Below are 27,381 nucleotides of genomic sequence, written 5' to 3'. Positions count from 1 at the left end.
AGAATAGCTTCAATACAATTCTCACCGCTTATATACTAACCCTGCCTTTTGAGAATGACACCAAGGATTCATTCTAGCAGGTACTGGATGAAGCTCGATGCTGGATCTTAAAGAAAGACTATCTTCATGCTCGGGAATCTCAACTGGAAAAGGAAAGAAGGACATGGAGCAGAGATCTTAAATATGGAATTAGCCAGGCTAATGTAATCAGAATCTGAATCAGATTTAATGGTAAAGTATGTAACGACACAAAAGGAATCTGTCTTTGGGAGGTGGTGCTGTCTTGGTATGACATTCATGTTGAGGAAGAAGACCAATAGACATTCAGTTAATAGGAAACTATCTCTTATTATAGTCACAGTTGTGCAAAGATGCTGAGTCTTCTAGCATTTAGAGCAGGTAGAGTGCATCAATGACCCACATTATGTTGAGCTAATACAGAGTGCCCTTACTTGTTCGCAGTTCCCCGTTATAGATTAGTGCATGGACAATCCCAATTGTATTGAGACTTCTCTTTCTCTGCACTAAGAATAACCTGACCATAACCAACACCATCTTCCAGCATAGTTTCATCTATAAAACATAATGGATGCACTCTCAGTCCAAACACTGGTACCAGATAGATTATATTATTGTGCAGAACAATGGCATCACTGATATCCTCAATACCCGGGCTGTACACGGAAGCTGGATGTTTTTGATCATTGCTTAGGTCTCCAGAAAAGCACTGAATCAGTATTGTCTAAATCACAAAGTGGCCTGAGTGAGTGATGGTGTCGTGGTACACATGCCTGAATTTGGTGCGAGCTGTGTGGGATCGATTTCTGCTCAGTGATAGTGTTGATACAGTATCTGCCCTGGAACTGACTGGTGAACAGTTCGGAATGCAGTCCACCTTTCGCCTGAAGCTAGCTGAGATAGGCTCTGGCTCCCCTGTGACCCTTCTGAGGATAAGCGGCTTGGATAATGGACAGAGTGGCCTCGGAAGAGCAAGTGCACAGTGGGTGAGATTTTTACAGCTTGACTGCTGCAAAAAAAGTGTAGAGAACACTATGACCTGATTTCCTGATTGCTTGGGTGACGAAACGAGGACTTTTGTTTCCCCCTCCCTTTCTGTAATGGGGTGTGTGAGTGGTTTGCATTAGCACGAGTACTTTTTTTTTTTTAAAAAACATCTATGTTTCACACATCTTCTTTACAATGTGTGTGAGAACAACAGCATTGTGACTTCTGTCTACATGGTAAACTCTTGAATCTTGGGAGTTTTCACCAAACTACAAAGTGAGAGAGTCCTTGAGCTTCTCTATGCTCTTGTATTTCACAGCCCCCAATACCTCCATTACATTGTCACTGCTGTGGTGAGAGTTTTTAACAGATTTTTCGGATTCTGAATACCATCAAAACAGTGGTAGTATGCCAGTGAATTAACAACATCCTTTCTGCATTCATTCTCTCTGAAGACAACCCCATTGATAAACTGTTCCAGAAGCAGGGATGAGCTGTTTTTGGGAGAATCCAGTGTTGGACCTTTCACAAGAAAGAATGTCTTTTCTCTCTTTGCTTCCTTCAAATCATTTACCTCGCAGAGTGCAATATGATAAACTGCATTATGGCCGACAATATCCTGGATCCAGGAAACAGCCAGCAAAGGATTTCCTGTTGGAAATGGACTTTGATGTACAATCAAAAGCATCAACAGTGTTAGTGTTATGGTGGGGCTTCCGCGGCCTAGCCCCTGCATATGAGTTACTGTGGGAATGCAGTAGTTGTTGACAGAAAAGGACTATTATCAAACCCTTATCAAAGGACAGAACGCTGACCCTAATGCCCCCTCCCAGATGTGATCTGACACAACCAAATAAGTTGTATTTAGATGTCAAACCCCAAATGTTTTCAATCTACTGTAAAAATAAAGGAACAATCCTATTCCTTGCAATATTTTTTTAATATAACCGTAACCCAACTGCAGTTTTCTGCTGTAGTCTTATATATGAACATGCATGCTGGTATAAATCACGATATTTACTGGCAGTGCACCAGTGTTTAAAGCAGCTGTAAAGCCCAGTTTGAAGTACCACATCACAAAAACTGCACATCAAGACCATGTAGTACACTTCTCCCACGCACTCAAACACAAAGAGTGCACACACATACGCACACACACACATGGAGAGAGACTAATCATACCCCCGCAATGCCTGAGGTATACTGTGCTCTGGCAGGAGTAGTGGCCATGCAACAGATCTATCAATCCTGCTGCTAACATCACAGCTTGTCCACCTCTTATGGCCACTCTCCTCCTCCATTACCCCATGTTTCCATGAACCTCTCTTTCCTTCTTTTGACAGCTGACACACTACCATTCTCCCTACCTTTGCGATTAGAAACACACATACGGGCGCGCACACACGGACAAAACAAGAGATTCATTTGTACTCTTTCAAGGGTACATTTTGAAGTGGTTTAGCGTGGAAGGAAGAAGGGCGGGTGAGGTGGATGTTCACTCTGGGAGCAACATTTTACAAAAAACACCACAGTAACTGTACCAGGAGTAGAAGTGGCTAAAGCATCAGGTACCTTGTTTCCACTTATTCTACTCCCCAGATCTTTATCTTGGAAATTTTGATTGTAATTTCTGTTATAACCACTACTATTTATACTATCACTTTAGGTGTATGTTGTTACTGTTGCTACTTTTGGCTGATATACAGTATACTGTATACTAATACAGTATACGTTTCTGCAGGGGGTCATCATTTTAAAAGTTAGTTCTTTTACTCCAACGCCAAGCTAACGCGGAATTGTCCATAAGCTACCTGTATAACTCATATTTGCCAAATCCTAATTACAGCACAGATTTGTTTGGCAACATCTGTATACAAATATTAAGTACAAATGGTAAAAAAATAAGTACCATTCTTTAACTTTACACCTGTAGTTGGCTTGCATTTTGGAAGGGATGCAAACAAGAAATTCTTGGCCTGGTTTCGTAAGTAAGAAATGCCATTGATTAACTGTCATAAACTGAGGAGCCCTTTTTTTAAGTTTTGAATGAAGAGCCATGCCCAACAATGCTTAACGTATACAAAAAGTATGGGTGTCTTAAAGGGGGAAAAAAAACCTAATTGAGATATACTGGATACTTGAAAGAGACTCAGAGTTCTGCTACACGTCTAAAGGTAATGGGGTTTCAAACATTAATTTGTCTGGGCTGCTGAAAATTCATGCTGCCCCACCACATACAACACATGAATTGGATAGAAAAGGTCTACACGCCCCTGTTCAAAAAGCAGCTCTTTGTGATGTTAAAAAATGAGACTAAGATTTAAAAATTTTGTCCGCCATGTGTGGCCATTTTAATATCACTATGATATATTATATTTTTTATATATCAATAAACACACACACGATTTACATGTAGCTTGGTTCAGAGGGAAAAGATAACAGGAAGCAGTTGTGTAGATGGCTTCAGTGTTATTGTGGACGCTGTTCAAGAGTGTGTTTCAACGTACTGTCTTTATGAGATTTCTCTTTCGCTCTCATGCTCACTGTCTCTTTCTCTCTTTTTTTTCTCTCTCTCTCTCTCTCTCTCTCTCTCTTCTCTCTCTCTCTCTCTCTCTCTCTCTCTCTCTCTCTCTCTCTCTCTCTCTCTCTCTCTCTCTCTCTCTCTCTCTCTCTCTCTCTCTCACCCTTTTATAAAGCTCTCAGGACAGACGTCTTCGTAATGTATTTAATCAAATGGAGGTTGGGTTTCTCCTGAATCTTAACTATACATCTTGTAAAGCCATTCTAGGTAAATCTGTGCTTCCATATTCGTGGCAACAGTTCAGGAAAGGTGCTTTTGTGTTCCACCTAGAGTCACCCTATTGGAATTGTTGGGAGAATTTGAGAGGTGTGACCACAACCCTATCAAACGTCATTACAATATTGAAAACATTATTAAGGCAAGATTTAAAAAATGCTATATAGAATTTCTTGTTGGCATAATGGACAGGTCTATGCGTATTTATTCTCCAAAAAAAAAAGAGATTTGAGGTTTGAGGATAAAGGAGGACTGAGGGAGAGACTAAAAGGAACTCATTGTAAGAAGCCTGAACTGCTCATTTGCCATCTGTGGCCATATGCGCCTCTTGAAAAGGCGGCAGTGTTTGAAATAAAGCGGGGCCAACCAAATGGAGACATTTTACATGCCTCGCCAGGGTGCAGAAACTGAGGAAATGACCTCAACCCCTTAAAGGACCTCAGCTTCCTTCCCCGCCACTGGGAGATAAAGCTCCGAGAAAATTCAACGGTTTGACTGATGCTCCGCGACATTGGTCCGCTGCACTGAATTGTGGGAAACAGATGAGATGTGGAGTCTCCTGAGGCTCTTTTGACGGTAGTCTGTTGTTCATTTCTTTGCTCCTTAACTCGCCATACCTTTTCGCTCAGCAGAATGCTGTGCAGAAGTGCACAATAGGCATATGTTAATGGAGGGTATTGTTACAAAGCTTCAAATTTATCTTACAAATCTACTAAAATGTCTATCAGCGATTATTTGGCTTCTGATAGAGTGTGGTGATGAATTTATAGCAGATGTGTTTTTGTTCCAGTGCTGGGCTGCACATTTTTATGATGCAATTTAAAGGCTTGTCAGCTGCTTGACCACTATAGTCCAAAACATAATTTCTCCTTACTAGAGACTCCTCTAATGGAGAAATATAGGCAATTGAAATATGATTTAAAAAAAAAAAAAAAAAAAACAAGCTGATTTATTTCTGCACAATGGCCCGAGTGGAGACTCCGAGCATAAGTCTACAGTATTGATGAATGAGGTGATGGTCTCCAAAAGAGTCTGTTCAGTGTGGACTTTTTGGGGGGCAGGAGGAGCTGGGTAATGGCAAAGAAAGCTTTTTGCATGCGTTATTGGTTTCTCATTAGAGGGTTGAGATATAAACATTTGTTTATGCTGTACACTGTGCAGGTACAATTACGGTCTTGCTTTGCTCACCCCTCTAACCTCTGAAAGTGAATTACGTCCACATAAGAATCTTGTCAGAAGTTAGCAGCAAAACTGACCTTTTTTGCAAATTGCTAAGTGATGAACAACAATAAGTGAAGAATAATCCCACTGAGGGTAACAGGAGTACTTTGAATTTATCGTCCATAGTAGGGAGGTGGACACGGGGCACAATTAGGTTTGGATTACATGCTTACTCTGGTTTTCTCTGGATTATCCAGTTTCCTCCCATATGCATGATGGATTAATTAAAGATTAAAATTCATCTCATACAGTGTGGTAATCGCTATGCATTTCTAGTATAAAACACGTTGCTTGGGTTAAAAAAAAAATAAGAGTGTACTCTTATATAAGTGTATATACAGTATGTTTATCCACTTGGCAGAAAGAACGAAGGGCAATGAATGCCTGTGCTCCTGCTTACAATGCATATTAACGAAAGTAATTTGCAATAACTCAGGGATAATTACATTGATTTGGACATAGTCCGTATGCAAAACCTCAGTGGAGAACACCCACAGCCTTTATTAGAACCCTATAATCTCACAAACAGTCCTTTTTCTGGGCTCTATTCCCCCCTCAGTTCTTCCTTCCTTCCTCACCCCTTGCTCAGTTCTAAATTGGCATCTCACTGAGTAGGCATCTGATTGTCCGAGTTTGTCGTAAATAGAAGCAGATCGGGACATCAGTGGCACATTCCTTGAGTTCTGACCTTCCCTCTCTCCTGCACTTTCTGTGCTATTTTGCAAGCTATGTGGGCTGTTCTCTGTATGTGATCATGTGTGTATAAAGGTCGTGGTGAGGTGACACGCAGCAGTCACACAATGTCAGCAATAAACAAAATGTTTTTCACAGCTATTTTTCTCAAACAAATCCATTGTGATGTTGAGAAATTTGGTTCAAATGAATAATACTGCAATAATACACAAAAAAGTCTTAAATTACAAATGGATCCATCAGCATTGCTCCCCTCATTGCATTGTTTGTTGACAAATGTCTCTGAAACAAGTCATTTCTTATTTTCTGACTAGACAGTGTCCCATACTTCAGCTGATCTTTGAAAAAGAAAAAAAAAAAAGAGTTTACCAACTGAGGTTGGCCAGGCTTCTGCAATAGAAGCAGACACTCACCTAAAGAGACAGGTGGTCTAGCTGTTCAAGTGACTGGGGCACTTTTTTATTTATCTGCATTTGAATGTTTGTGCTGCCTAGAGATGTTATCCATGTTCCCAGAGCCTCTGAATTCCATTGATCTGCCTGTGTTCAAATATTTAGCTTGCCCCCCTCACCTCGCTGTGAGGCTTTAAGGCCTGAGACCTGACGTGATTATATTGCTTATTTCAAACCTGGTGTGCATAATGTGGTGACACAAAAGTCAAAAACTTTTTAATATTAGATGCAGACGTACACTTGGTAGACCATTTGCACTCTTCTAGGAAGATTTTCTACCCAAATTTTGTGTGTCTGTGAGAATTTTTGACCACTCAGCCAAGAATAGTTTGTGAGAGGTCACTGATTTTGTTCATCCCACAGGCTTTTGATGTCGTTTAGTTTAGTTCTTCTGCCTAAAACTCATTCGAGCATGTCTTTATGGACCTACAGGATCATAATTGCCTTCTGTTTCTGCCCAGTTGGGAGCATGGACACATCATCAGGTATTATATTGAACACTTTAATGGTTAATTGATATTCAAAACATTCTCATTAGCATACAGTGTTCTTCACTGTACATAATTTATTTTGCATAATTTTGTGAATATTGTCAGTGTTTAGCAAAATATGTAAATATTTTTTAAATCAAATGAAACCATTCATTTATAATTGTGTGTACTCATGTATTTCTAAGCTCTTGAGAGACCCATGCACATTTTATCTTGGGCTGCATTGACTTTTGAAATTGTCTACAAGAAAAGAGTTGAAGAGAAATAAAAGTTAAAATTTTTATAAATTAGGGAAAGGACATAAAAAGGTATACAATCATTTGAAAATGCCAATCAGTACTCTTCAGTCTCTAAAGAGAGGTGGCAAATTAGGTATTTTGTAAAAGGAGGCCACAGTCATACATCAGGTGGATCAACTAAAACATTGTCAACAAGTCCCAAGAAAGTTGTTCGAGATGGGGAAAAATAAAACCCCACACGCAATATTAGGAGAATTACAGGCTTCTCTGAAAAAAAATAAACATCTTTACTTGTTCATTCATATTTTCTTTAAAAAAACGTACACATCAAAAAATCTGTCATGCTAAAACCATATGCCGAAGCCAGAGTGTGGGCGTGTGTAGGTGTCTGTTTTTTTTGTTTTTGTTGTTGATTAATCACCCACATGCAACTGTGCATAAAATACATTAGCACCTATTAATGAATCTTTGATGGGGTTTTTTTTTCTATTCTTACGGTATTTGTTTGACAATCCATTGATTTGACTGGTAAAGAACGTTTACACGACTTAACCCGTTTCCATCTTAAAATATAATAATAGCAACTCATTTGTATCAGAAAAAATGCTGTCATTAATACAGAAGCCCTGTTTTTCTAACAGATAATTAAAGCAGTCATTATGTGTGCAGCGCATTGAATTGCCCCTGGCCCACTTGTCCTCTATCCATGGCTCTTTGCCCTCTGCAGATGTCAAATGTGCAGCTCTTGGACAAGGACACTCCCAACACCTGCCAGAGAATATGGGAAGAAATACATTACAGCCTATAGGCTTCCTGCCTCAAAGATTAATGCCTTCATCGTAAATCCATGTTGTAATTTTGATTAGTTAATTGCTCAAACCACTATTTCTTGGTCATATACAAAGGAAGCATCTCTGAGACTTATTTTTCAACTAATTGTTATTGACTCCATTTACAAGACGTATCATATGACTTGAAAAAAAAATACACAAATGATTTTTGTCCAGAGTAGTTAAAATAATAGTTGTTTATAAATGTGTACAATTTAATGGGGACGCATTTGTAGCATTAACTACCAGAATGGATCCATCTGTACGTCCATCCAGTCCGTGTTTTACTGGTCATCCTGGTAATAGATTTGAATTTAAACTTAATTTAAATTTTAATTAAGAGGCTCGACAAACATGTCACTGATGGTGTAGTGGTACCTTTGGTGTGGGGAACATGGGATCGATTCCTACTTAGTGATGGTGTTGATATCTGTCCTGCGACTGACTGCTGACCACTTCAGGGTGTAGTCTGCCTTTTGCCCAAAGCTTTCAGCTTTCCTGCAACCCTTGTGAGGATAACCGGCTTGGATAATGACATGACATGACAGGTTCCACAAATTTTTATATTTACCATATTGGGTTTCTCTACTTGCCTACCAGATAGACCATGTGGCTCAGAGTTCTGAGTTTTAGGGTCCTAATCTCAACTCTGACCTTTCCGTCTCTTTGGTTTCGTATGGAGAGGCAAAGAAGCCACTCATGATCCATATCATATCAGGTTTGTCAAACATGACCAAGGCAGTTGAATGGTATTTTTTGGGCTCATTCTTATTCTTTGCAAAGAAAAATATATGAATGAATGAATATATCTTTCTATACTGAATGCGCCTTGCTATTGTCTAGTGATCACTCCAGGTTGTACCCTGACCCTTGGCCAAGGCTAGCTGGGATAGGCACTAATTATCCTAATGAGGACAAGCGTTACCCAAAATCTATGGATGGCGTTTTCCAGCCATATTTAACACATTCCGCTTTTGATCATGAGCAATTCTATTCCTTCCCTATGATATTTATTTAATTTGGCTTTCCCCCTCTTGAATGTTACCCATGGTTTGCACCATTTTATTAACACTAGAACTCCCAGAGAACAGCAGTTTTGGATGGGTGTTTTTTTAAAAATCTAATATCCTTAATCAACTGTGAATGGAGGCTTTTATTATGTAAATGTTGCAATTGCTTGCAAGGCAGTGAGGGTGAGCAGAAAAGGGTTGTAGGAGTGGAAGCCAATCAGGGAAGAGATAGAAGTCATAATATGAGTTACAAGTAAATGTAAAACTGTAATGTCTCTGTATTTACAGTAAATATGAGCTACAATACATGTCTGCTGTGAAGTACAAACACAGCAAGTTGTTATAAAATAGTTGTAAAAAATAATTTCTTTACAGCACACAAATATAATAAAATAATTCATTTATTATTAATTTAGTTCTGGTTTCAGTAGAGTATATTCTTTTCCCCAGATCTAACCCATGTAACTGCTGCTGCATCAATACTATACAATCACGTCAACTGTCATTTTGACTCTTATAAACTGTGACTTTGACAGCAATAGTAGCGATACAATCATAACATGTCACTCATCTGTTGTGTTAATCCTCCGGCAGTGCTAATGTGGTAAAAAATCCCCATCTTGAAGCCAATGTAGTGTATGTGATAGTTTAGAAGAATATGCTTTGTAGATTGTGAGATCATGCGAAGCCGCTGCATGATCCTCCCGTATTTAGCCACATAACCACGGTACAACCCCAATTCCAATGTTGTTGAGATGTTGTGTTATACAAATAAAAACAGAATACAATGATTTGCAAATCATGTTCAACCTATATTTAATTGAAAACACGACAAACACATTTAATGTTGAAACTGATAACCTTTATTGTTTTAGGAAATAATCATGAACTTAGAATTTTGTGGTTCCAGCACATTCCAAAAAGCTGCCACAGGTTCAAGTTTACTACTGGGTTACATCACCTTTTCTTCTAACAAGATTCAATACTTATTTGGGAACTGAGGACACTACTTGTTCAAGCTTTGTAGGTGGAATTCTTTCCCATCCTTGCTTGGCGTACAGCTTCAATTGTTAAGCATTTCGGGGTCTCCATTGTCATATTTTATGCTTCATAATGCACCAAACATTTTCAACGGGAGACAGGTCTGGACTGCATACAGGCCAATTTAGTACCCAGACTCTTTTACTACGAAGGCACGCTGTTGTAACACCAGCAGAATGATTTGCCATTGTCTTGCTGGCCTGGAGGAAAACAGTGTGTTGGCCTCACAGCTCTGAAGACCAGGGTTCAAATCCAGGCCCCGCCTGAATGAAGTTTTTATGTTCTCCCTGTGCTTGCGAGGGTTGGGGACTCTAAATTGGCCTTAGGTGTCATTGTGAGTACAACTGTTGTCTATCTCTACCTGCCCTGCAATTGATTGGCAACCAGTTCAGGGTGTACCCAGCCACCTGCCCGATGATAGCTGGCATAGCCTCCAGCACTCCCGTAAACCTGGTGAGGTTCAGCGGCTCAGAAAATGAATGTATTCAATTAAATGTAGGTTGAACATGATTTGCAAATCGTTCTGTTTGTGAATGTATTTAACACGTTTCAACTTCATCAGAATTGGGGTTGTACATACATTCTAAAAATATATAGGTCACACACAATAATTTTTTGTGCAACCCTTCAGAAATGGACATATTGGTTTAGAATAAGTGAGACACAAATGAGTCAACCACTGGTCGTGCGAGCGCCAAAGAAAGCATTTCTAGTGCAGAATGATCTTGTCTGTGTTTAGGGGGAAGGAACCCTCAGGTACAGTCAGTCGGTAGCACGTAAATATCACACACCCTCCCTGAAGGGTGGAAGTGCAGGTTAGATATGTATAGTATGAAACTCTCCAAAAAGTCGCAGAACCACAAACGCAATAGGTCTTGATTTTACAATTTGTAATTTATTAGCATGTAAAAACTACACAACAAATTTCCATGAACTCTTGTGATGAGGAAAAAAAAAGATTTGCATTTCTATACACAAGTAAAACTACAAATTGAAGAAATGTTTTCTCTTTTTGTCATTAGAGTCATAAAGGAGCAGAATGATAGATACCTAGTCTTGTATTCTTAGTGTTGGAAGTAGAGAAATGAAAAAACAAATGAGTTAGAGTTAGTTTTCAGAAATACAGAAAGTACATTGTTTTTTTTAGTGCGTGTGCAAGTGTGTGTATGTCTGTGTGTGTTTCCTCATTGCCTTATGTCATCCTCTGTGAGTCATGATGAAACATTTTACACCACCTCAATGCAATAAAAATATTATCCTGTATGTCACCTTCTATGAACCAGAAAGTGGCTTCTTAAAACAAACAAAAAAAAACAACAAATATGGCGCATGTAATATTTTTCATTTTGTTAACAGTTCAGCTTTAGTTGGGCTGCATTCTGGGGTGTGCCATTCTACTTTTATTTTATCCAACAAATGCATAAAACTTAAAATTGTTTGGCTGAATGCTGAAAGGCTTCTCCTTGATAGCTTACTTCTAGGATTACATGATTGATAGATGGATTGAACAGCAGCGCAGCACAACAGCATCATTCATTCAAATGATGCCTTTATGTCGCTCCAACAAAGTCCCTTCTACAGTTAGACACCATGAATTGTATGAGACATATTTCAACATTGTCATGCATATTTGGGCATGGATTAACCCAATTTATCTTCCATCCTAATCAAATGGGTATTAACAGATGCCAAACAAATAATTAACGTGGGTGATGAATCACTCATGTAGTTATACTGGTTTTTCTAAAGAGTGTACACAATTGCTCTGTTCACGCTGCATACCATTTCAATGTCATGTGATTTTTACTAGATTCATTATTCATACTTAGGGTGTTATTATTCTATTGTATGCCATGCAAAATGGAATCATTAGTGCTGAATATGAGAATGTGAAAAATGGAAATACTGGTGAAAAAATGATGTTGAATATGGAATGTAGGAACTCCAAACAATTCAGACTATTAGCAGATAAAGAATGGTAATTTTCCCGAAAGGTAATTAAGGATTAGCATAATTTGATAGTGACTGCATGAATGATGCATGCATGATTGATTCATCTATACATACGTCCTAATGACGCACTTATCTCTGCTCTCCAAGGAGGGACGTTTGTGCAATATGCAGCCTGAGGTAGCATCTTCTGTCAGTGTCGACCCCTGCAGGAGGTGATGTCAAGAAGTGCCCTGTGTCATGCACGCACATTAACACAAGCACACAACACGGTCAGACAAGAACTGCGGTGCTGGAAGTAACTGAAGAAGCGAAGCACCGGTCGCTAGTAACTGATTGACGATGGTCCTTTCATCTTGAAAGGCTCCGTCTTAGAGGCAGACCAGGAAATATGATATGACAGCTCATGTTCCTCTTACTCTGTCAGGAAGAATGCATGCATGCGTGCGCGTGTGTGTGTGCATGTGTGTGTGCGCGCGCTTCTGTCAATACATTTTGCAAGATTTATTTGTTCCTTTGTGTGCTCATTTTACCAGAAAACAAGCATATTGTCAGTCAGCTTTTAAGTGACAGGTACAAAGGTGATGCTTGTGTTACAACAGAAGCTGAGTTCACAGAAACACATTTTCCTCAGCATTCCCCTTGTGCTAGTAACTTTGGAGTACCTGCAGTGAACACAGCCAGAGAACAGAATGTGCCTGGCTTTTTTTCCCTGTCCCCCCTTTTTTTTTATTTTTATATTTTTTTATCATTATTTTTCAAGGGGCTTCTGTGCCTAAAGCATCGGGGGGGGGGGTTGTTTGTGTGTAAAATGATGTTTTGCTTTCATTGGAACGACATCTGTAAACTCAGACTCCCAGGCTCCCCATATAATATCATAGGCTCTATTTTTGCAGACTGCACAACTGCGTCAGAGGGCAAACATGATTTTGATGCAAGTACAAGGTTCGCTGTGCTCGTTTGCCAATTTGGCAACCTGGTCTGCGTCAAGATGGGCATACGACCCGGGTGTGTCCTTTAACATGTGCCTGGTAGACTTGCAATTTGGTGGCAGAAAGTCATTCTAAACACACAACTGCTTAGACCACATCTAAATCTTGGCACAGGTGTTCCACCTGTTTTGGTGAATTTTATTGACAGTTGTGCGGGTTCGGAGATGTATTACATTCATAAAAATGGCATGACTCATTATATAAATGAGTTCATTTAATTCATTATTATCCTGATCATATATATTTTTTTAATCATCCCAATGGCCAGCATGCGGGGGCACATGAAATATCGGGACATATTTGTGATTTCCTTAACATCATCCAGCCGTGGAGGTAGCAGACCACACAGTTCCACATAAATTTGCCTCGTGTGCTCGTCTAATTTGATGAGAACTACTGTATGTTGGCAATGTGGAATTGTCTATCCATCCATTTTCTACACTCCCCATCCTCTTTCAGGTGATTTGGAGCCACTCCAACCTTGCTAAGACTGAGAGGCAGGAAACACCACGGACTGGCTACCAGTCATAAGCGGGGCAATTGTGTGGAATTAATAGTTCATTAATGTCATCTTGAAACAAATGAGGTAAATGGAAGAAGAGCAACATGACATCAGCTGAGGGAATTTCCTACGGGCCGCTCAATACAACACTGCCATCAAAGCTGGAGTTCACATCTTTCAGAAAGATTATCATCCAATCCCGTTATTATGTTTTAAAACAAGTAATCAATTAATTTAAGGATTGTGTTTGCCAAGAAAAAAGAATAGTATGTGGTTGCCCTTGATATGGTTCAAAAACAAAATTCCCGTTCACACGAAAACCATGGATATCTACTATAATATAATGGCGCACTAGTAGTAGTCATTGGGAGGCCTCGTAGCTCAGTGGTTAGAGCACTGGTTTGGTAAACCAGGGGTTGTGGGTTCGTATCCCTCTGGGGCCTCCACTCCCTGAGTAGGGTTGCGTCAGGAAGGGCATCCGGCGTAAAAATTGCGCCAAGCATATATACATGCGTTCATCTGAGATGATACGCTGTGGCGACCCCAAAAGGGATAAGCCGAAAGACACACACACTAGTAGTTGTCATTCTGTCAGGTAAGATCACATGCATGCAAACCAACTGCAAGTCTTTCCCAAATGCATGTGTGCGTTTAAATTTTGAGTTACGTCAGTGGTGGGAAATGGAATGTCTCTTCAAGTTGTCTGAAATTCTAGTAAAATCTTCAAACAAAACTTCAGAGTTCACATTGTCGTCATATGCAAGGGACAAGAAGATACATGTCATGTTTAATCTTGGCTAAGCGAACACTACAGGATTACCTTAACTTTGATTTTGTGTGGCTTTTGATGACCTTTCTTCCTAACAGAGGCCAGCTTCAAAAAGGAGAGAAAATTGCAAACCAGAAGCAATTTGAAGGGGAACTCACATTGTAAACAGTGTCACCAGATTTTTTCTTTTTTTTTGTCTAATATGGTTAACTGGGTGGCATCGTGGTGCAGCTGTAGAGCTTTGGGCTCACAGTTCTAAGGACTGGCGTTTGAAACCCGGTCTCAGCTGTGTGGAGTTTGCATGTTCTCCCCATGCCTGCGTGGGTTTTCTCCGGGCACTCCAGTTTCCTCCCATATCTCAAAAACATGCATTATTTGGAGATTATAAATTGCCCCAAGGTGTGATTGTGAGTGTGACTGTTGTCTGTCTCCATGTGCACGGCAATTGGCTGGAAACCAGATCAGGGTGTACCCCACCTCCTGCCCAATGACAGCTGAAATTGGCTACAGCACTCCCGTGACCCTCGTGAGGATAAGCAGCTCAGAAAATTGATTGATGGACTTACCTGTGGTGATGTATTTATAATCTAGTATGTTTTGTGTATGAAAACTGGATAAACATAGCTATTGAATGTACATACATCTATTACAAGTTAAATGCTTATCATTCTTTGATTTTCTCACAGTAACTTTTCATTTCATTTACAAATGTCAGTAGAACTGTTTAACTCCAAAAGTCATAGCCTCATTGCTGTGTCCAGTTAACATAACACTTGCTGGTCTACAGCCTCCCAAATACTCTATAAATGTACGTGAATTAAAGTACTGAAATATAGTGTAAACATCATTCTTTGTTTTGTGAGAGTTATTCTTGCTTCCAATATGAGAGGCCATAAATACGTTGAGCTTAAACATCAGACATCACACAGGTTGTGTGCATATTAAATATAATAACTTGACATTTGAGGAACCAAATACTTTTATTACAGGAGGCAGTACACTGACGACACACCCTTCTACGGTTGACCCCAAGAAAACCTCCCCTTCGACTGCCTTTTCATTTAAACACACGCTTTTCTTCACAGCCATCTTCCTCCATTCAGGGTTGCCGCTATTTAGGTCAACGTCCTCTAAGTCTAAAACACTTCTGAAAGTTTGATAAGTGCAGTGTTGGTGGTTAGAGTGAATATTAAATGGGAAAATTGAGAGTTCCACATGCTACGTTTAAACTACTCAGAGGTGCCTTGTTACTCCCTGCCTGATTCCGATGTTAAAAGAATTCTAAAATATTGGAATTCACCATCTAATATTTGCTTGTTTTACATGCAAGATTCTATATTGTCTCTTCTTTATGGTCAATTAATTTAGTGTTGAAAGAAGTCTCATTTGAAATTGTTGGTGCGCAAATAATTTTGTCAATCCAGGGAGGATTATGTCAGATTGGAGAGCACATACAGGGTTTAATTTGAAATCTTTTGACCTCTAGACTTTATCACCAGCCAGCTAAGGTGGCGATTGTGGCATTGAGGCTTGAGGTGATAAATGGGAGGTTTGTTCTAATTCGAGCCAAGACTGATGCTGGTCTTCATGATGGTGTATCCATTTGGGTGAGGTTTTGTAATTGGCTTGCAAAATAATGTCTGAAGGTGGGTGCGTCCAGTCTGCCTCTGAGTTTATTTTTCTAAAGGGCGGTCAGGCTGATTTTGTTCTTCTTATTCTTAGAATAGAAATTTCTGTAGGCAGAGTCCAGTTTTTGGAACCTTTTTGACGTGGCTTTGAATGAGATCACGGAATAAATGTACTGTAGTTGATCTGAGGTAAAGTTTTCATTTTAAACGCTGGCATTTTATCTCATAAGTGAGATGGGGAGACTATTCCTGTGTTTTAAATTGACACATGTTTCCAGAAGTATTATGAGATTAAATTGGACAACAATTGACAATACCACTGAGTTTTGGCAATTGTTATACAGTATGTAACAAAATTTCTGCTTCTCAATTGGTTTATTTTTTTTTTGATAGCTGGCAACAGTTTGGCCTCTGTGAGTCAGCGTTACAATTGTATTGGTGTATTTGTCCCTACATTTGTGGTAAAATTCCAATTTCCATGGCCTAGTAGTCTTTGGCTTGATGAGTTCTATTGTGAATGGCAACTAATATTCAGTTCAGATCAACCAATTCATTAAATGCCGATTTATTAGAAGTGCACGGTTTAAAAAGTACCACATTCAAGCACCCACTCACACATGCACTGACTTGACAGTACATTCTCCAGAGCATCACTAAGTCATTTTCAGTTTTCAGTCGTTGGGCCTTTTTATTTTTCAAAGAGTGTGAATCTGGCTGACCCACATCATACCGCTCAACACACAGCATATTAACACAACCCCATTTCACAGCCTCCATAATCCTCTCCACAGTAACAAATCTCTCAAAGGTTGACAGCATACCAGAGCTGCTACCATTTTTCCTCTCTCTACTAACTCTATTTTTCTCAGACACACACATATAAACTCACATTTATATTTCTCGCAAATATAGCGATTCTGTCGATCCACACCTCACCCCCCACTCATCCCCAAGGCCCCTTCTCGATCACTCTGTATTTCTTCTCTTTCCCTCTCTCCCTCATATTTTCCCTGACATTAACAGCCACAGCCCATCTGGAAATTCATCACACAGAGGAAAGCTGAGGGAATGAAATCCATGGCTGTGATTTATGAGTTATTCTGATTCCGACATTCTACGTGATGTATCGGAGAAGGGGGGGGTGGAGGGGTCACATCCGTGTTAATTAAAATTTTGTGGCGGATTAAAAGCAGTCAATGCGCCCTCTGATCCACTGTTTCAGAAAGAAAGTGTAATCACAAAAGGATAATGGGAGTGAGGTGGGGTTCGGCATGCGGTGGGGGGGTTGCTGGTGTGGTTACCCCAGTGTTACAAATGATCACACGGTCACTCATGTCTTGGGTTTCTCACCATGCATTGGCCTTTATATCGTTTTCTTTACAGTGGACGTCTCCTATACTCCCATTATAATTAATATCAATGCTTATATTAAAAAAATATTATGCCATACAACCCAATCATGTTTTCTTTATGGGGTTATATGTATTTATATGGACTTGCACAGAGAAAAAATGTTGCAATGTTTGGAATTTTTGCAATGTTCTGCAATCACATTCTTTGGACTGATGGAATGTGGAAATTCCAAAGTGTGGAAAGCAACTAGTAGGTCCTGATCCAAAGGATTCCACATCGTGTATCTAATATGGTGGGCGTAGTGTTGTGACACGGGCGTATCTGGCAACTAATTTAACTGGCTCGCTGATTTTTATTGATGATTTGATTGCTGACCGAAACAACAAGATGACTTGTGAGGTGAATCGGGCGACACACTCGGATGGATTTGCAGATTTTGTCTTTTCCTTACTCTACAGTAAAGTTATTTACATCAATCCAAAACATAAAGAAAGATATTTATGGAATATTATGGTACACTGAGGTTAGGGGCAATCATATGTGCTGCAGATATGCAGGTTTTTTTTAGATATTGAACAATTATTTCCATATTAAAAAATTCAAACCGTCAACATCTTGAAACCTTTATCCAGTAAATAGTTCAGGTTTCAGTTTAGCCACTGCTTAAAACTAAAATATGTTAACTAAGATAACTTTAAGTGAAGTGGTTAAAGCATAATGTCAGTTCTGATTTTTCAAATTGTTACTGTGGGAAGAAACAGTATGTGAAGACTTTGGAATTTTTTAAAATCTCTGCTCGGATTACAATGAAGTGGAGTTTAATTTAATTGAAATTTAGAGTCTTTGATGAATTTACCATACATATTTTTGGGATGTGGGAGGACACTGGAGGACAAAAACTCACGCAGGCATGGGAAGAACATCCAAACTCCATACAGGGTTGGGCAGAGAGTTCAACCCTGTTCCTCAGAACTGTAAAGCCAACATTCTATAGCCGCTTCACCGTGCTGCCACACTTTAAACAACCCAAATATATTTTCTTTCTATTTGTCATGTACTTCACACCTGCTACAATGCTCGTGTGTGTGTGATTGTGAGAGACTGATCTGCATGTGTTTGTGTGGAGGTTGAGGTGAGCAGGGTTGCATAGATTCTTATTAGAAAATCGCTCATCCGTGCCTCTAATTAAGATGCATAGCATTCCCCTGAACGTCAGTGCTGCTAATTATCAAACAATGTACTGCTCACCAGATATAAGAACTGGCAGCCTCTGGAGTCATGTTACTAACCTATTACTGCTACAATTTCCTAGCGTCTGTCATTGTCCTTGTTAGGCATGTTTTTTTTTTTTTCATTTACCAATGTCTGTCTTTATTTGTTTTCCCCCTCCCACCTTTGCATTTCTTCTTTTTTTCTCTCTGTAGGCTATGGCTTTGTTGATTTTGACAGCCCAGCTGCAGCCCAGAAAGCCGTGTCGTCTCTCAAAGCCAATGGGGTGCAGGCGCAAATGGCCAAGGTAGGCACTCTTTCTGCTTCCTTGTGTGTTACCAGTGGCGCTGTGTCACATACAGTATATCCAACTTCCTCTACTTGGGAAAAAAAAAAAAACCACACACTGATGTGTAACTGTCTATGACACTTTTATAATGAAAATTAATATTTCACACAATTCTTTGGCTTGAATTTGTACACTGGATTCGATTTTGATTTAAGAGGTAAATGTGCTGCCGTCTTTAATAGCAATCAGTGTCTATCTCAGCGTGAACCCCGGTGCATGTGTATTTATGCGTGTGTCTCGTTAAACGTCGCTTTGACAAGTGACTATTTATATTGTCTGCAGTGTTGTTATATTGAAGGAGCTGGGGTTGCACAAGGTTGTTGCGAGATATTTGGTGATGCTTTTACAAGGAGGGAAAACAGTGCCGGAGGTATTTTTGTTTTCATTTGAGTTCCATTGTTTCGAATGAATGGGTGCGTAATTTTGAACTATGACTCTATACTGTGCAGTGGAAGCTCTTAGGTCAAACACATCTGAGGTCAGACAATTTAGGATGCAATCAAAAATGAAGTGAAAATATGCTTTTTAAGGCAAGAGTAACATCACAGGAGGCTCAAAGACTGAGCCCTCACACAACCTCCCTTCATCAAGTATCAAAATGAATTTGAAATGAATGAAGAAAAAATTCTTTTTTGCTCTTTCTTTGGCGTTTGTGCAACCTTTATATTTATAATATTAACTATCATCAACCAGATAAAGAAGAAAATGAGCAGACTTATAATATATATTTTTTTCAGTGATTAACTTTACAAACCCACTTGTATGATAGTTTATTTTTGAGTGAATATTTGATCGTTCTTATATTTTCTATTTAAGGTGTTTAATGTATTATTTACTTGAACTTGCATTTGATTCCTGAGGAATCTATGTATTTTTTTTTAAATCTGACAAACATTTAGTTCAATCTTTGAGGTTGGACCATTTTTAATATTGCAATTTGCCTGGTGCATTACAAACCTCAGGCAAGTCTCATAAGTAATCATAGCATTCTAAATTTTGTATCATCAAAAAGTTCAAGTATTTTGCCTTTTAAGACTGAATGAAAAATCAGGATAAGCATACGCTCAGTGGGGCCACCTCTCATCTTTGATAGAAGATTCTGCAGAAGCTAAATCAAGCTGTTTTTGTGGCTGAGAGTCTCCATGTCGGTCACACTAAAGCAATGAATATGGTGATGGCTGTGAGTGATTTTTCTCACTCGAGATGCTGTTTATTTTATCTGATCCTGAAATCCTCACCCGCCTCCTTACGGAAGCTAAAGAAGTGCTGATGAGATGGAGAATGGCGACGCCGCCACTGCAGATGACAGACTTGATGATAACGATGAGGGTGGCAATTATTTTGATCAAATGGGATGAGATCTGACAGCAGGAGATGATATTCTCTGTGGTGCTCAGGTGTGCCATTTCTCAAATGCACCATTTGGCTCTTCCCTCTCCCCACCAGTGTCCTTCTTCTAATATTTATAAGAGGCCATCCTCCCAGAATACAGATATAATGTCTTGCTCTTTGCCTGTCTCATTTTCTCACCATACTTTGCATTATTCCCCTTTTATTGTTTCAATATTTTCAGAGTAGAGGTCCTTTGCTCCAGCACAATGGTCCTGAACATTTTAAGAATGTTTCCATGTGTGTTCACACAAACAATCCGGCGAGTGTTCTGTGCTGCAGCACTCTGCTTTTATCATGCTTGCGAGAGACATTAAAGAGTAGTTTGCTTTTATGGACTCCCTCTGTATCTCTCTTAAGCCTCTACCAGCTATCACTACCATCATTCGTCAACCCCCCCCCCCACCCAATCTTCTACACCAACCCACCTTTTTTTAAAATATATTTTGCCCTGCAAACACCAACTCATTTGCATTCACATGCATCAACTGTCAAATATTAATGAATTACAATTTATCCAGATCAATTAATAGCAGGCCTCTTTTGAGCCAGCTAGCTAGCTGCCCTTTGTTTGGTGCTCTTGACAAGGTGAGGACATGAGAAAATTATTTTGAATATCCAGTTGTACTTTTTCTTGTCTACTTAATCCATTGGCAAAATCAGGCAGAACCGGTACTATTTCCACTAACTGCAGAGACAATGCCATATGAATGCTGTAAATTACTGCTAGAGGTGCTTATTAGCTGAGGAGATTCATGACTGCAGCGTCTTTGTAACATTTGAGAATGCACAATAAATATGTTGGAAGTTTCTCTCAAGAATTAAAACAAATATAAACTGCTAGAGTAACATTTTCATGAACCATACATTAGAATGCAAAAACTGGCATGTCTTGCTTTTCATTTAAGCACAAGGTTCGCTGCTTGTGTTCTCCAACTTGGCAGAATGGTCTGCACCAAAATGGTCAAACTGGCGCAGAGAGGATGTGTCCTTTGACATGTCAGACCGTGCATTAGCAATCGAGTGGTAAATGACTGCCGACCAGTTCAGGGTGTAGTCTGCCTTTTCATCGAAGTTAGCTGGGTTATGCTCCTGCACTCTCGCGACCTTTGTGAAGATGGCGGCTTGGAAAATGGACATGGACACGGTGGTGTAAACGTACACGTTCTGAGAACACGCCTAAATTTTGGCACAACTCGTTTGACTCTATTTTGGTGAAATTGATCTAGAAACAAACAAATATCAGGAGGCAGTTTTCAGTTGTGGCTTGCACAGTTGGCAGGAATGAGCAATTTGTGGGCTCTTTTCACCAGATTCAGTCTTCCGTGAGCCACCATGGAGAATTGATCATACTGATTAGCTGTTCGCTAGCTCATTAGTGCACTAAACAAGAAATAGAAGTGAACAAAAGCTAACAAACGTCAAAGAAAAAGGCATTACCTAGTAAATCAAAATCAGCTAAATGTCGCTCTTCACTTAGATTTGTTCCGGATTGTATTATGAGTGTGACAGGCAACGTTAGTGTGTTTATATTTTATTTCATAATTCCCTGATTGTGGATTGTCAAACTGACAAACTGAGTTTTCAGAATGTTCACTGTATTGAAAGGGTAACCTGCCATCTCACCTTTTGTATAGAATGTGTGTATATATATATATATAATATATATATATATTGTTGGAGGACCCTTTTTTCCTCCGCGTGTTCATTTAATTTCGGGTAGTGAGAATGTTGGTTATCCAAATAAAGGCTGGAGATGATGAACAGTTTCTTCGAATAATTTACTTACAGAATATATATTCCGGGCACTTATGAGTTACAGACAATGGCTGTAGAGAGCAGATCAGAAATGCAAAGGTACAGAGAAAGCACGCATCCTTTATCTTGTCAGAAGGGCGGCCTATGGGTGGTATGAAACCTGTGGCGTGAGCTCGGGGCTTTCCACTTAAACAAAGGGTTTCTGTCTCAACTGGTTCTAGCTGGCAATGGATTATTACAAAGTGTCCAGTATGCAGTTCATCAAGGTTAGCCTATGTGCAGAGATGTGCTCAAGGACACATCTGGCTAGAGCTAAGGACATGAGGAAATTATGTAGTCATGACTAAATATGGGCATACTTCAATGTATATACAATTCTAAGTGTGGCTGTCCTTCTAGTTTACTAGTAAAGCTTGTTATGCAAGTTAAAAGGGCCTGAATTATCTGTGTCTCACTTAGCGCAACTATATTCTAAGGTAGACAATATTTCTCTGCAACAAATCAGAAATGAGAAATCGAACATGATCAAAAGGGCACAAACTAAACTGTGAGGGTGAGGGGTGAAGGGGATGTGCAAACAAAGTCAGGAAAAAAGGTGGGTTTTGTAATTTAGGCAACTTTGTTCTGCCTTTGAAATCTGTTGCAGTTATCTTGGTTCTCCTATTTACCATTAAAGATTTTGAATAGTAATGTTTATTATGAACTAAGGAATATAAAATAAAACAGACATACTTAATTTATTTCCTGAGCTAGTTAAAGTGCTTAAAATCTTTCTTGAAAAATATGATCTATAATGTGAATCATCTCAACGCTTTTATTGTAATTGATATGAACATTTATCCACATTCAACATGCATCTTGGTGATGAAACAATCACTCCTGTGACTCCAAACTAGTTGTGAACAGTTTGTCACTCATAAAAACCACTTGGAGAACCACGTACACTGCGCCACGGTTTAGTCATGTGCTTGGTGGGTGGTTGTTCAAAGTCTGTCTAATTTATGTTCAAACCTGTTTCTCACTTGATTTTACCAATTCTGAATGATTTTAAGTGATATCGAGAGTTTTTGGTCTGTCGATGTACAGTTGGGAAGTTAGGGATTACTTTTCTGGAACGGTCCATACAATGAACTGTTTTCTCAATATGGTAAAGCAGTTCTGATCAGTCTTCCCCAACTAAACTTCAGTCATGAGCCCCACTGCGGCTGTGTAAAGTTCATCTGTGACATTATGCACAAATCATTTTTGCCGACTTTTGCTTGAATGCTTTAAATGGTAGAGTTTCTTTCTGAAATTAAAATCAACCTTTGTTCTCCCTAGGATGAATCGTTACTCCTTAAAACAAGAAAGTTAGTGTGACTAGTGTACTGCACAACAGAAGAGTGAGATATACTCCCTATGTTGTCATTTGTATTAACAATGTTTGACAGTGAACAAAAAGAGACCAAAGACAGAACAGAGCAAAAGGAACAGGAAAACGATAGCAGCAAATCAACAGTATATGACAACAATAACATCGCAACAAAAGAGTTGGCTTTTATTATATATGTGGACTTGGAATTAAGTGCTACACCGTGTGTGGAAGGGATGCAGTGATGATACCTCACCATTTGTTACAAATTGCTCTCTACTGCACTCACCTTCCATTTTGTCACCTATATCTCTCCACTGCAAAGTAATAGATAAAGAACAAATAGGAGCCCAAGGCTTCAAGCTCATTAAGTGAAACATCACCATAATCAATGTGTGCCTTTTTTTTCTGCTGCGCCAATGTCGTTAAACTCCATTTAATATGAAGAAGCCTTATTTTAAGCACAGCTGTGAAGGGAAGAGTGATAGAAGGGGAAAGTGGATTGTGTCTTCATATGCAGTGAAAGAGCTCGATGTCACTCTTTTCTTACTCCCCTCGGAATTTGAAAATACCAATGCACCAGAGATGAAACCTTGCCCCGCTTTTGTCTTGCCCTCCCCCGAGGATGGTGACAGTGAGACGTAGGAGAGGAGCCATAATTAAGACACCTAAAGGACACTTCCCCCTGTGCCCCCTCTCCTGTCACTCACATCCCACAAGTCACAGATAAGAGCACTTAGCATTGTTGGGGATTATTTGATAGTTCCCCCAACCAGGATAATGGAAATCCAAGTCAAATTATTGTGATAATGAATCTTGTGATTTGGATAATGTGCACGTCCAGGATTTAGTTCCTATCATTCATTTAACGTATTTTGATTTGTTATTTACATGATCGATTGAATGTCTTTTTTTTTTTTTTACTTTTTCATATTTTCTATTGGTAAATATTAAAATAAGTCACATGGGCATATATGAACATATTGTACCATACCAGTGACCGAGGTCGTTGCTCACTGTGTGGCATTCTAAATTTATGAAAATGTTCCAATTACTCATTTCAACAGATTCTGATTAAGAGATTTAAAATCATGAAAAGCAATTTAAATTATAATATTTCATTCAAAACAATTTTTGGGGCGTGAATCATTGGTGAATAGCCCTTCTAGAATGTACGCAGTTAGAACCGCCCTTTATTCCCATACAGTGGCAATCTTTAACATCCACTCCTCACTAAAAATTGTGAGGAGAGATTATCAACATTTTTTTTTTGTCCAAAACAAGTGAAGAAGCCATATGTCTATTCTCTGTTTCAGTTGGTCGACATAGCTTTCCGGCCTAAGAGGTGGAAAAGGGAAATGATGAACAGAGTCAATGATAACGGGTAAAAGCAGTGTCTAGCTTTTGCAGATGCAAACCTGTCAACCTGCCACTCACCCCAGTCTCTACAGGCTGCCATTTTCCCCTTGAGCCAATCAGACTGAATTACGGGAAGGGCACCCTCAATTGTGGTGTCTGTGTCAGAGAGGTAATTCCGTCTGACAGCTGCTTGCTTTCAGAAAACAACCTGTCTTTATGGAAATCATCCCTATTCTGGCTGAAGTCGCCTTCTGCCGATAGCAGTTGGAAGTCTCTCGCTCTCTCACTTTATGTAGGAGCAATTAACACAAACATTGGCATATTCCTGTTTTAACTTTGGTTGGATTTCAGAAACGTTTATATTTAAATGTGAAGTATTGCATAACAAAAACAAGAACCATAATAGAGGTGTGTGAAGTCAAAAAAAATCTACAATGACTAGATATGATAGCATCTGTGTCATTGCCAACACAACTTTGGTCAGTACCGTGGCAGAATTTTCTAAAGTGCTGTTATAGACACTGGGAAAGACCAAGTGTGGTCTTTGTAGTTCATTTCCTGCAAGAAAGGAGAGTTTGTACAGAGCAGACACACCAAATGCATCTATAGATAAAGATTGATCAGTCGACATGCATGACATCACATAAACCCTTAGCACATCTCGTGACGAGTTTAGTGAGAATCAAAAGAATAAACTTCATAAATCTGTTTTTTTTCTGTAATAATTGAAACTTTGATGACTAAGAGGACAGAAGTTGGGACCTAGCTGCCTAGTACAACACAGCCAACAAAAAACTCAATAATATAGTAACAACAAATGAAAACAGAATTTACCCCAGAAATTGATTTGGAATTCTTTCGTGAAAAGAAACACAAGCCGTAATCTCAGTCTTCATTACTGGAGGTGGATAGTAACGCACATTTCCATTTTTTAATTTTGTCTAGTTCATGTTCATTTCTAATTAAATACTAGTGCTCATAATAACAATAATCATCATCATCAACAGAAGTTAGAAACCACTTACTCAGTACTGAAGTACGTTATTCAGTGAAAAAAACGTAATTTTTTGGGGGAAACACTTTTCACTTGTCATTCAAAGAAGTATAATTTGTGGATACTTTACCCACCTCTGCTCATTACTCAAAGGAAAGACAATTTATTGTTTTATGCGTGCAATCGATTCCTACTCAGTGATGGTGTCTATATCTGCCCTGCGACTGGCTGGTGACCAGTTTGGCGTGTACTCTGCGTTCGCCCGGAGGTAGCTGGGATAGGCTCCAGCTTTGTCCCTGGATAAATGCAGAGGGGTTGCATCAGGAAGGGGATCCGGAGTAAGAACTGTGCCAAACAAATATCAGTGTTCATCTGAGATGACACGCTGTGGCGACCCCTAAACGGGACAAGCCAAAAGAAATACATGCATACTGTACATACATACACTTAGATGCAATTTTTTTTAGACGTTCATAAGAGGTAAGGAGGCATTGCCAGTACAGTTGATAATGATTTCATGTTAATGACACTTTGAACCAGGAACAGATTAACAGACTAATTTCTATTAGCGTATTTTCCGGACTATAAGGCACCCCTAAAAGCCTTTAATATTCTCAAAAGCAAACAGTGCGCCTTATAATCCGGTTCACCTTATATATTAATCATTATTGAGCCTTTAGCGCAGCTCCATCTTATGGATGCATAACGTAACCCCAGCCTATACTGTAGCATTTATTCTTTGCGCCTTATAACGCGGTGCTCCTTATATATGAAAAAAAGTTTTAAAATAGCTCATTCATTGAAGGTGCGCCCTATAATGCGGTGACCCTTATAGTGCGGAAAATACAGTATTTCCTGTGAGTAAAAACATTTGTCTTCTAAATGTTAAAATTCCCAAAATTAAAGTCAACCAAACAGATAGTAAGATGGGAGGACTTTCATTTAAATTAGACTATTTTGGCCCTACCTTTTTCAATTGAAATTACACAATTTTTTGAAAAACAGCAGCAAAAGAAAGTCATATTTCAGATACTAATGAAAAACTATTTTCATTTTATTACATTTTTCAATTTCATAAACATATTCTGAAGGATCCTGGTGACGTTATGATCCCAATCCAGCTAATCAACTCTGAAATGTGCAACGTAAAATGCGCGTATGGCTGAAGTGATATAGCCATATAAAAATCATTTTAACAGAGCAATTTGCCCATGTTGTGATTCATTTTGCGTGTAACTATTTTGGCAGAGGAGCCGTATTTGTAAATTTTAGGAGGAAGGCTGTATGCCATGGTCTACTGCCGCTTGTCACCACCCTCATTAAAATAGCCAATATATAATAGGACTGCTGAAGCTACAGGAAACAACATAAAGGCTTGGCCTGCCCTTCATTCCACATAACTGTGGGGAAATTATGCAAAAAGCATCATTAAAGTGCCTCAATAAAGGGAACTGCAAATGTTTATGGTAACAGTGCTTGCACCACCCCATCAACTACTAGTCAAATGCTTCACAGTGTTTAACTCTGCGTTCACTGCTCCCGTCATTGTTTATTCTCACGTCCTTCCACTTTTGTCTGTTCCCTTTTGTCTCAAGGGGAATCTTTGCTGTCAATATCACATTTATATACGCTTGAAAAGAATCTCCCCATGGGTGGGCTACAGTACAGTCTGCAGTCCTCACGTTATCCTTTAAAGGTGACTTCTCTGATGTTTAAGCAGCATTACGAGAGTGGACCCTGCAGTTTGATTCAACACCAGGTGACCTCTGGCTCAAAGGGACGGCTGACGGTGCTGTTACAGATGGTTGCTGACAACATCAGCAGCGCACAAGGCTGCTTCCTCCCCTCAGGGCACAGCCTAATTTCATGGATAATTCAGGAAATACATTGTGTCGTAAATACTGCTTGGTAATTGGAGAGATTTTTGGGAATCCAAGTGCTTGCTCAGCAGTATCGGGCCCTTTTCATTTCTTGTCATATTCCCTTAGCCCACTATAGG

General features: G+C 39.3%; 1 protein-coding gene across 8 annotated transcripts in view; it reads left to right on the top strand.

The window, feature by feature from the left end:
* Positions 1–27,381, top strand: part of rbms3 (RNA binding motif, single stranded interacting protein) — a 345,032-nt gene that overhangs the window by 134,484 nt on the left and 183,167 nt on the right. For all 8 annotated transcript variants that reach the window (XM_061822004.1, XM_061821911.1, XM_061822083.1 and 5 more), the window contains one exon: positions 18,398–18,489. In XM_061822004.1, coding sequence (XP_061677988.1) covers positions 18,398–18,489 — 92 coding nt within the window. The remainder of the gene's footprint in view (positions 1–18,397; positions 18,490–27,381) is intronic.

The sequence above is a fragment of the Syngnathoides biaculeatus genome, chromosome 1 (genome assembly GCF_019802595.1).
Source record: "Syngnathoides biaculeatus isolate LvHL_M chromosome 1, ASM1980259v1, whole genome shotgun sequence".
Lineage (NCBI taxonomy): Eukaryota > Metazoa > Chordata > Actinopteri > Syngnathiformes > Syngnathidae > Syngnathoides > Syngnathoides biaculeatus.
The sequence above is the reverse complement of the archived record's forward strand: the minus strand, read 5'-3'. Positions and strand labels throughout refer to the sequence as shown.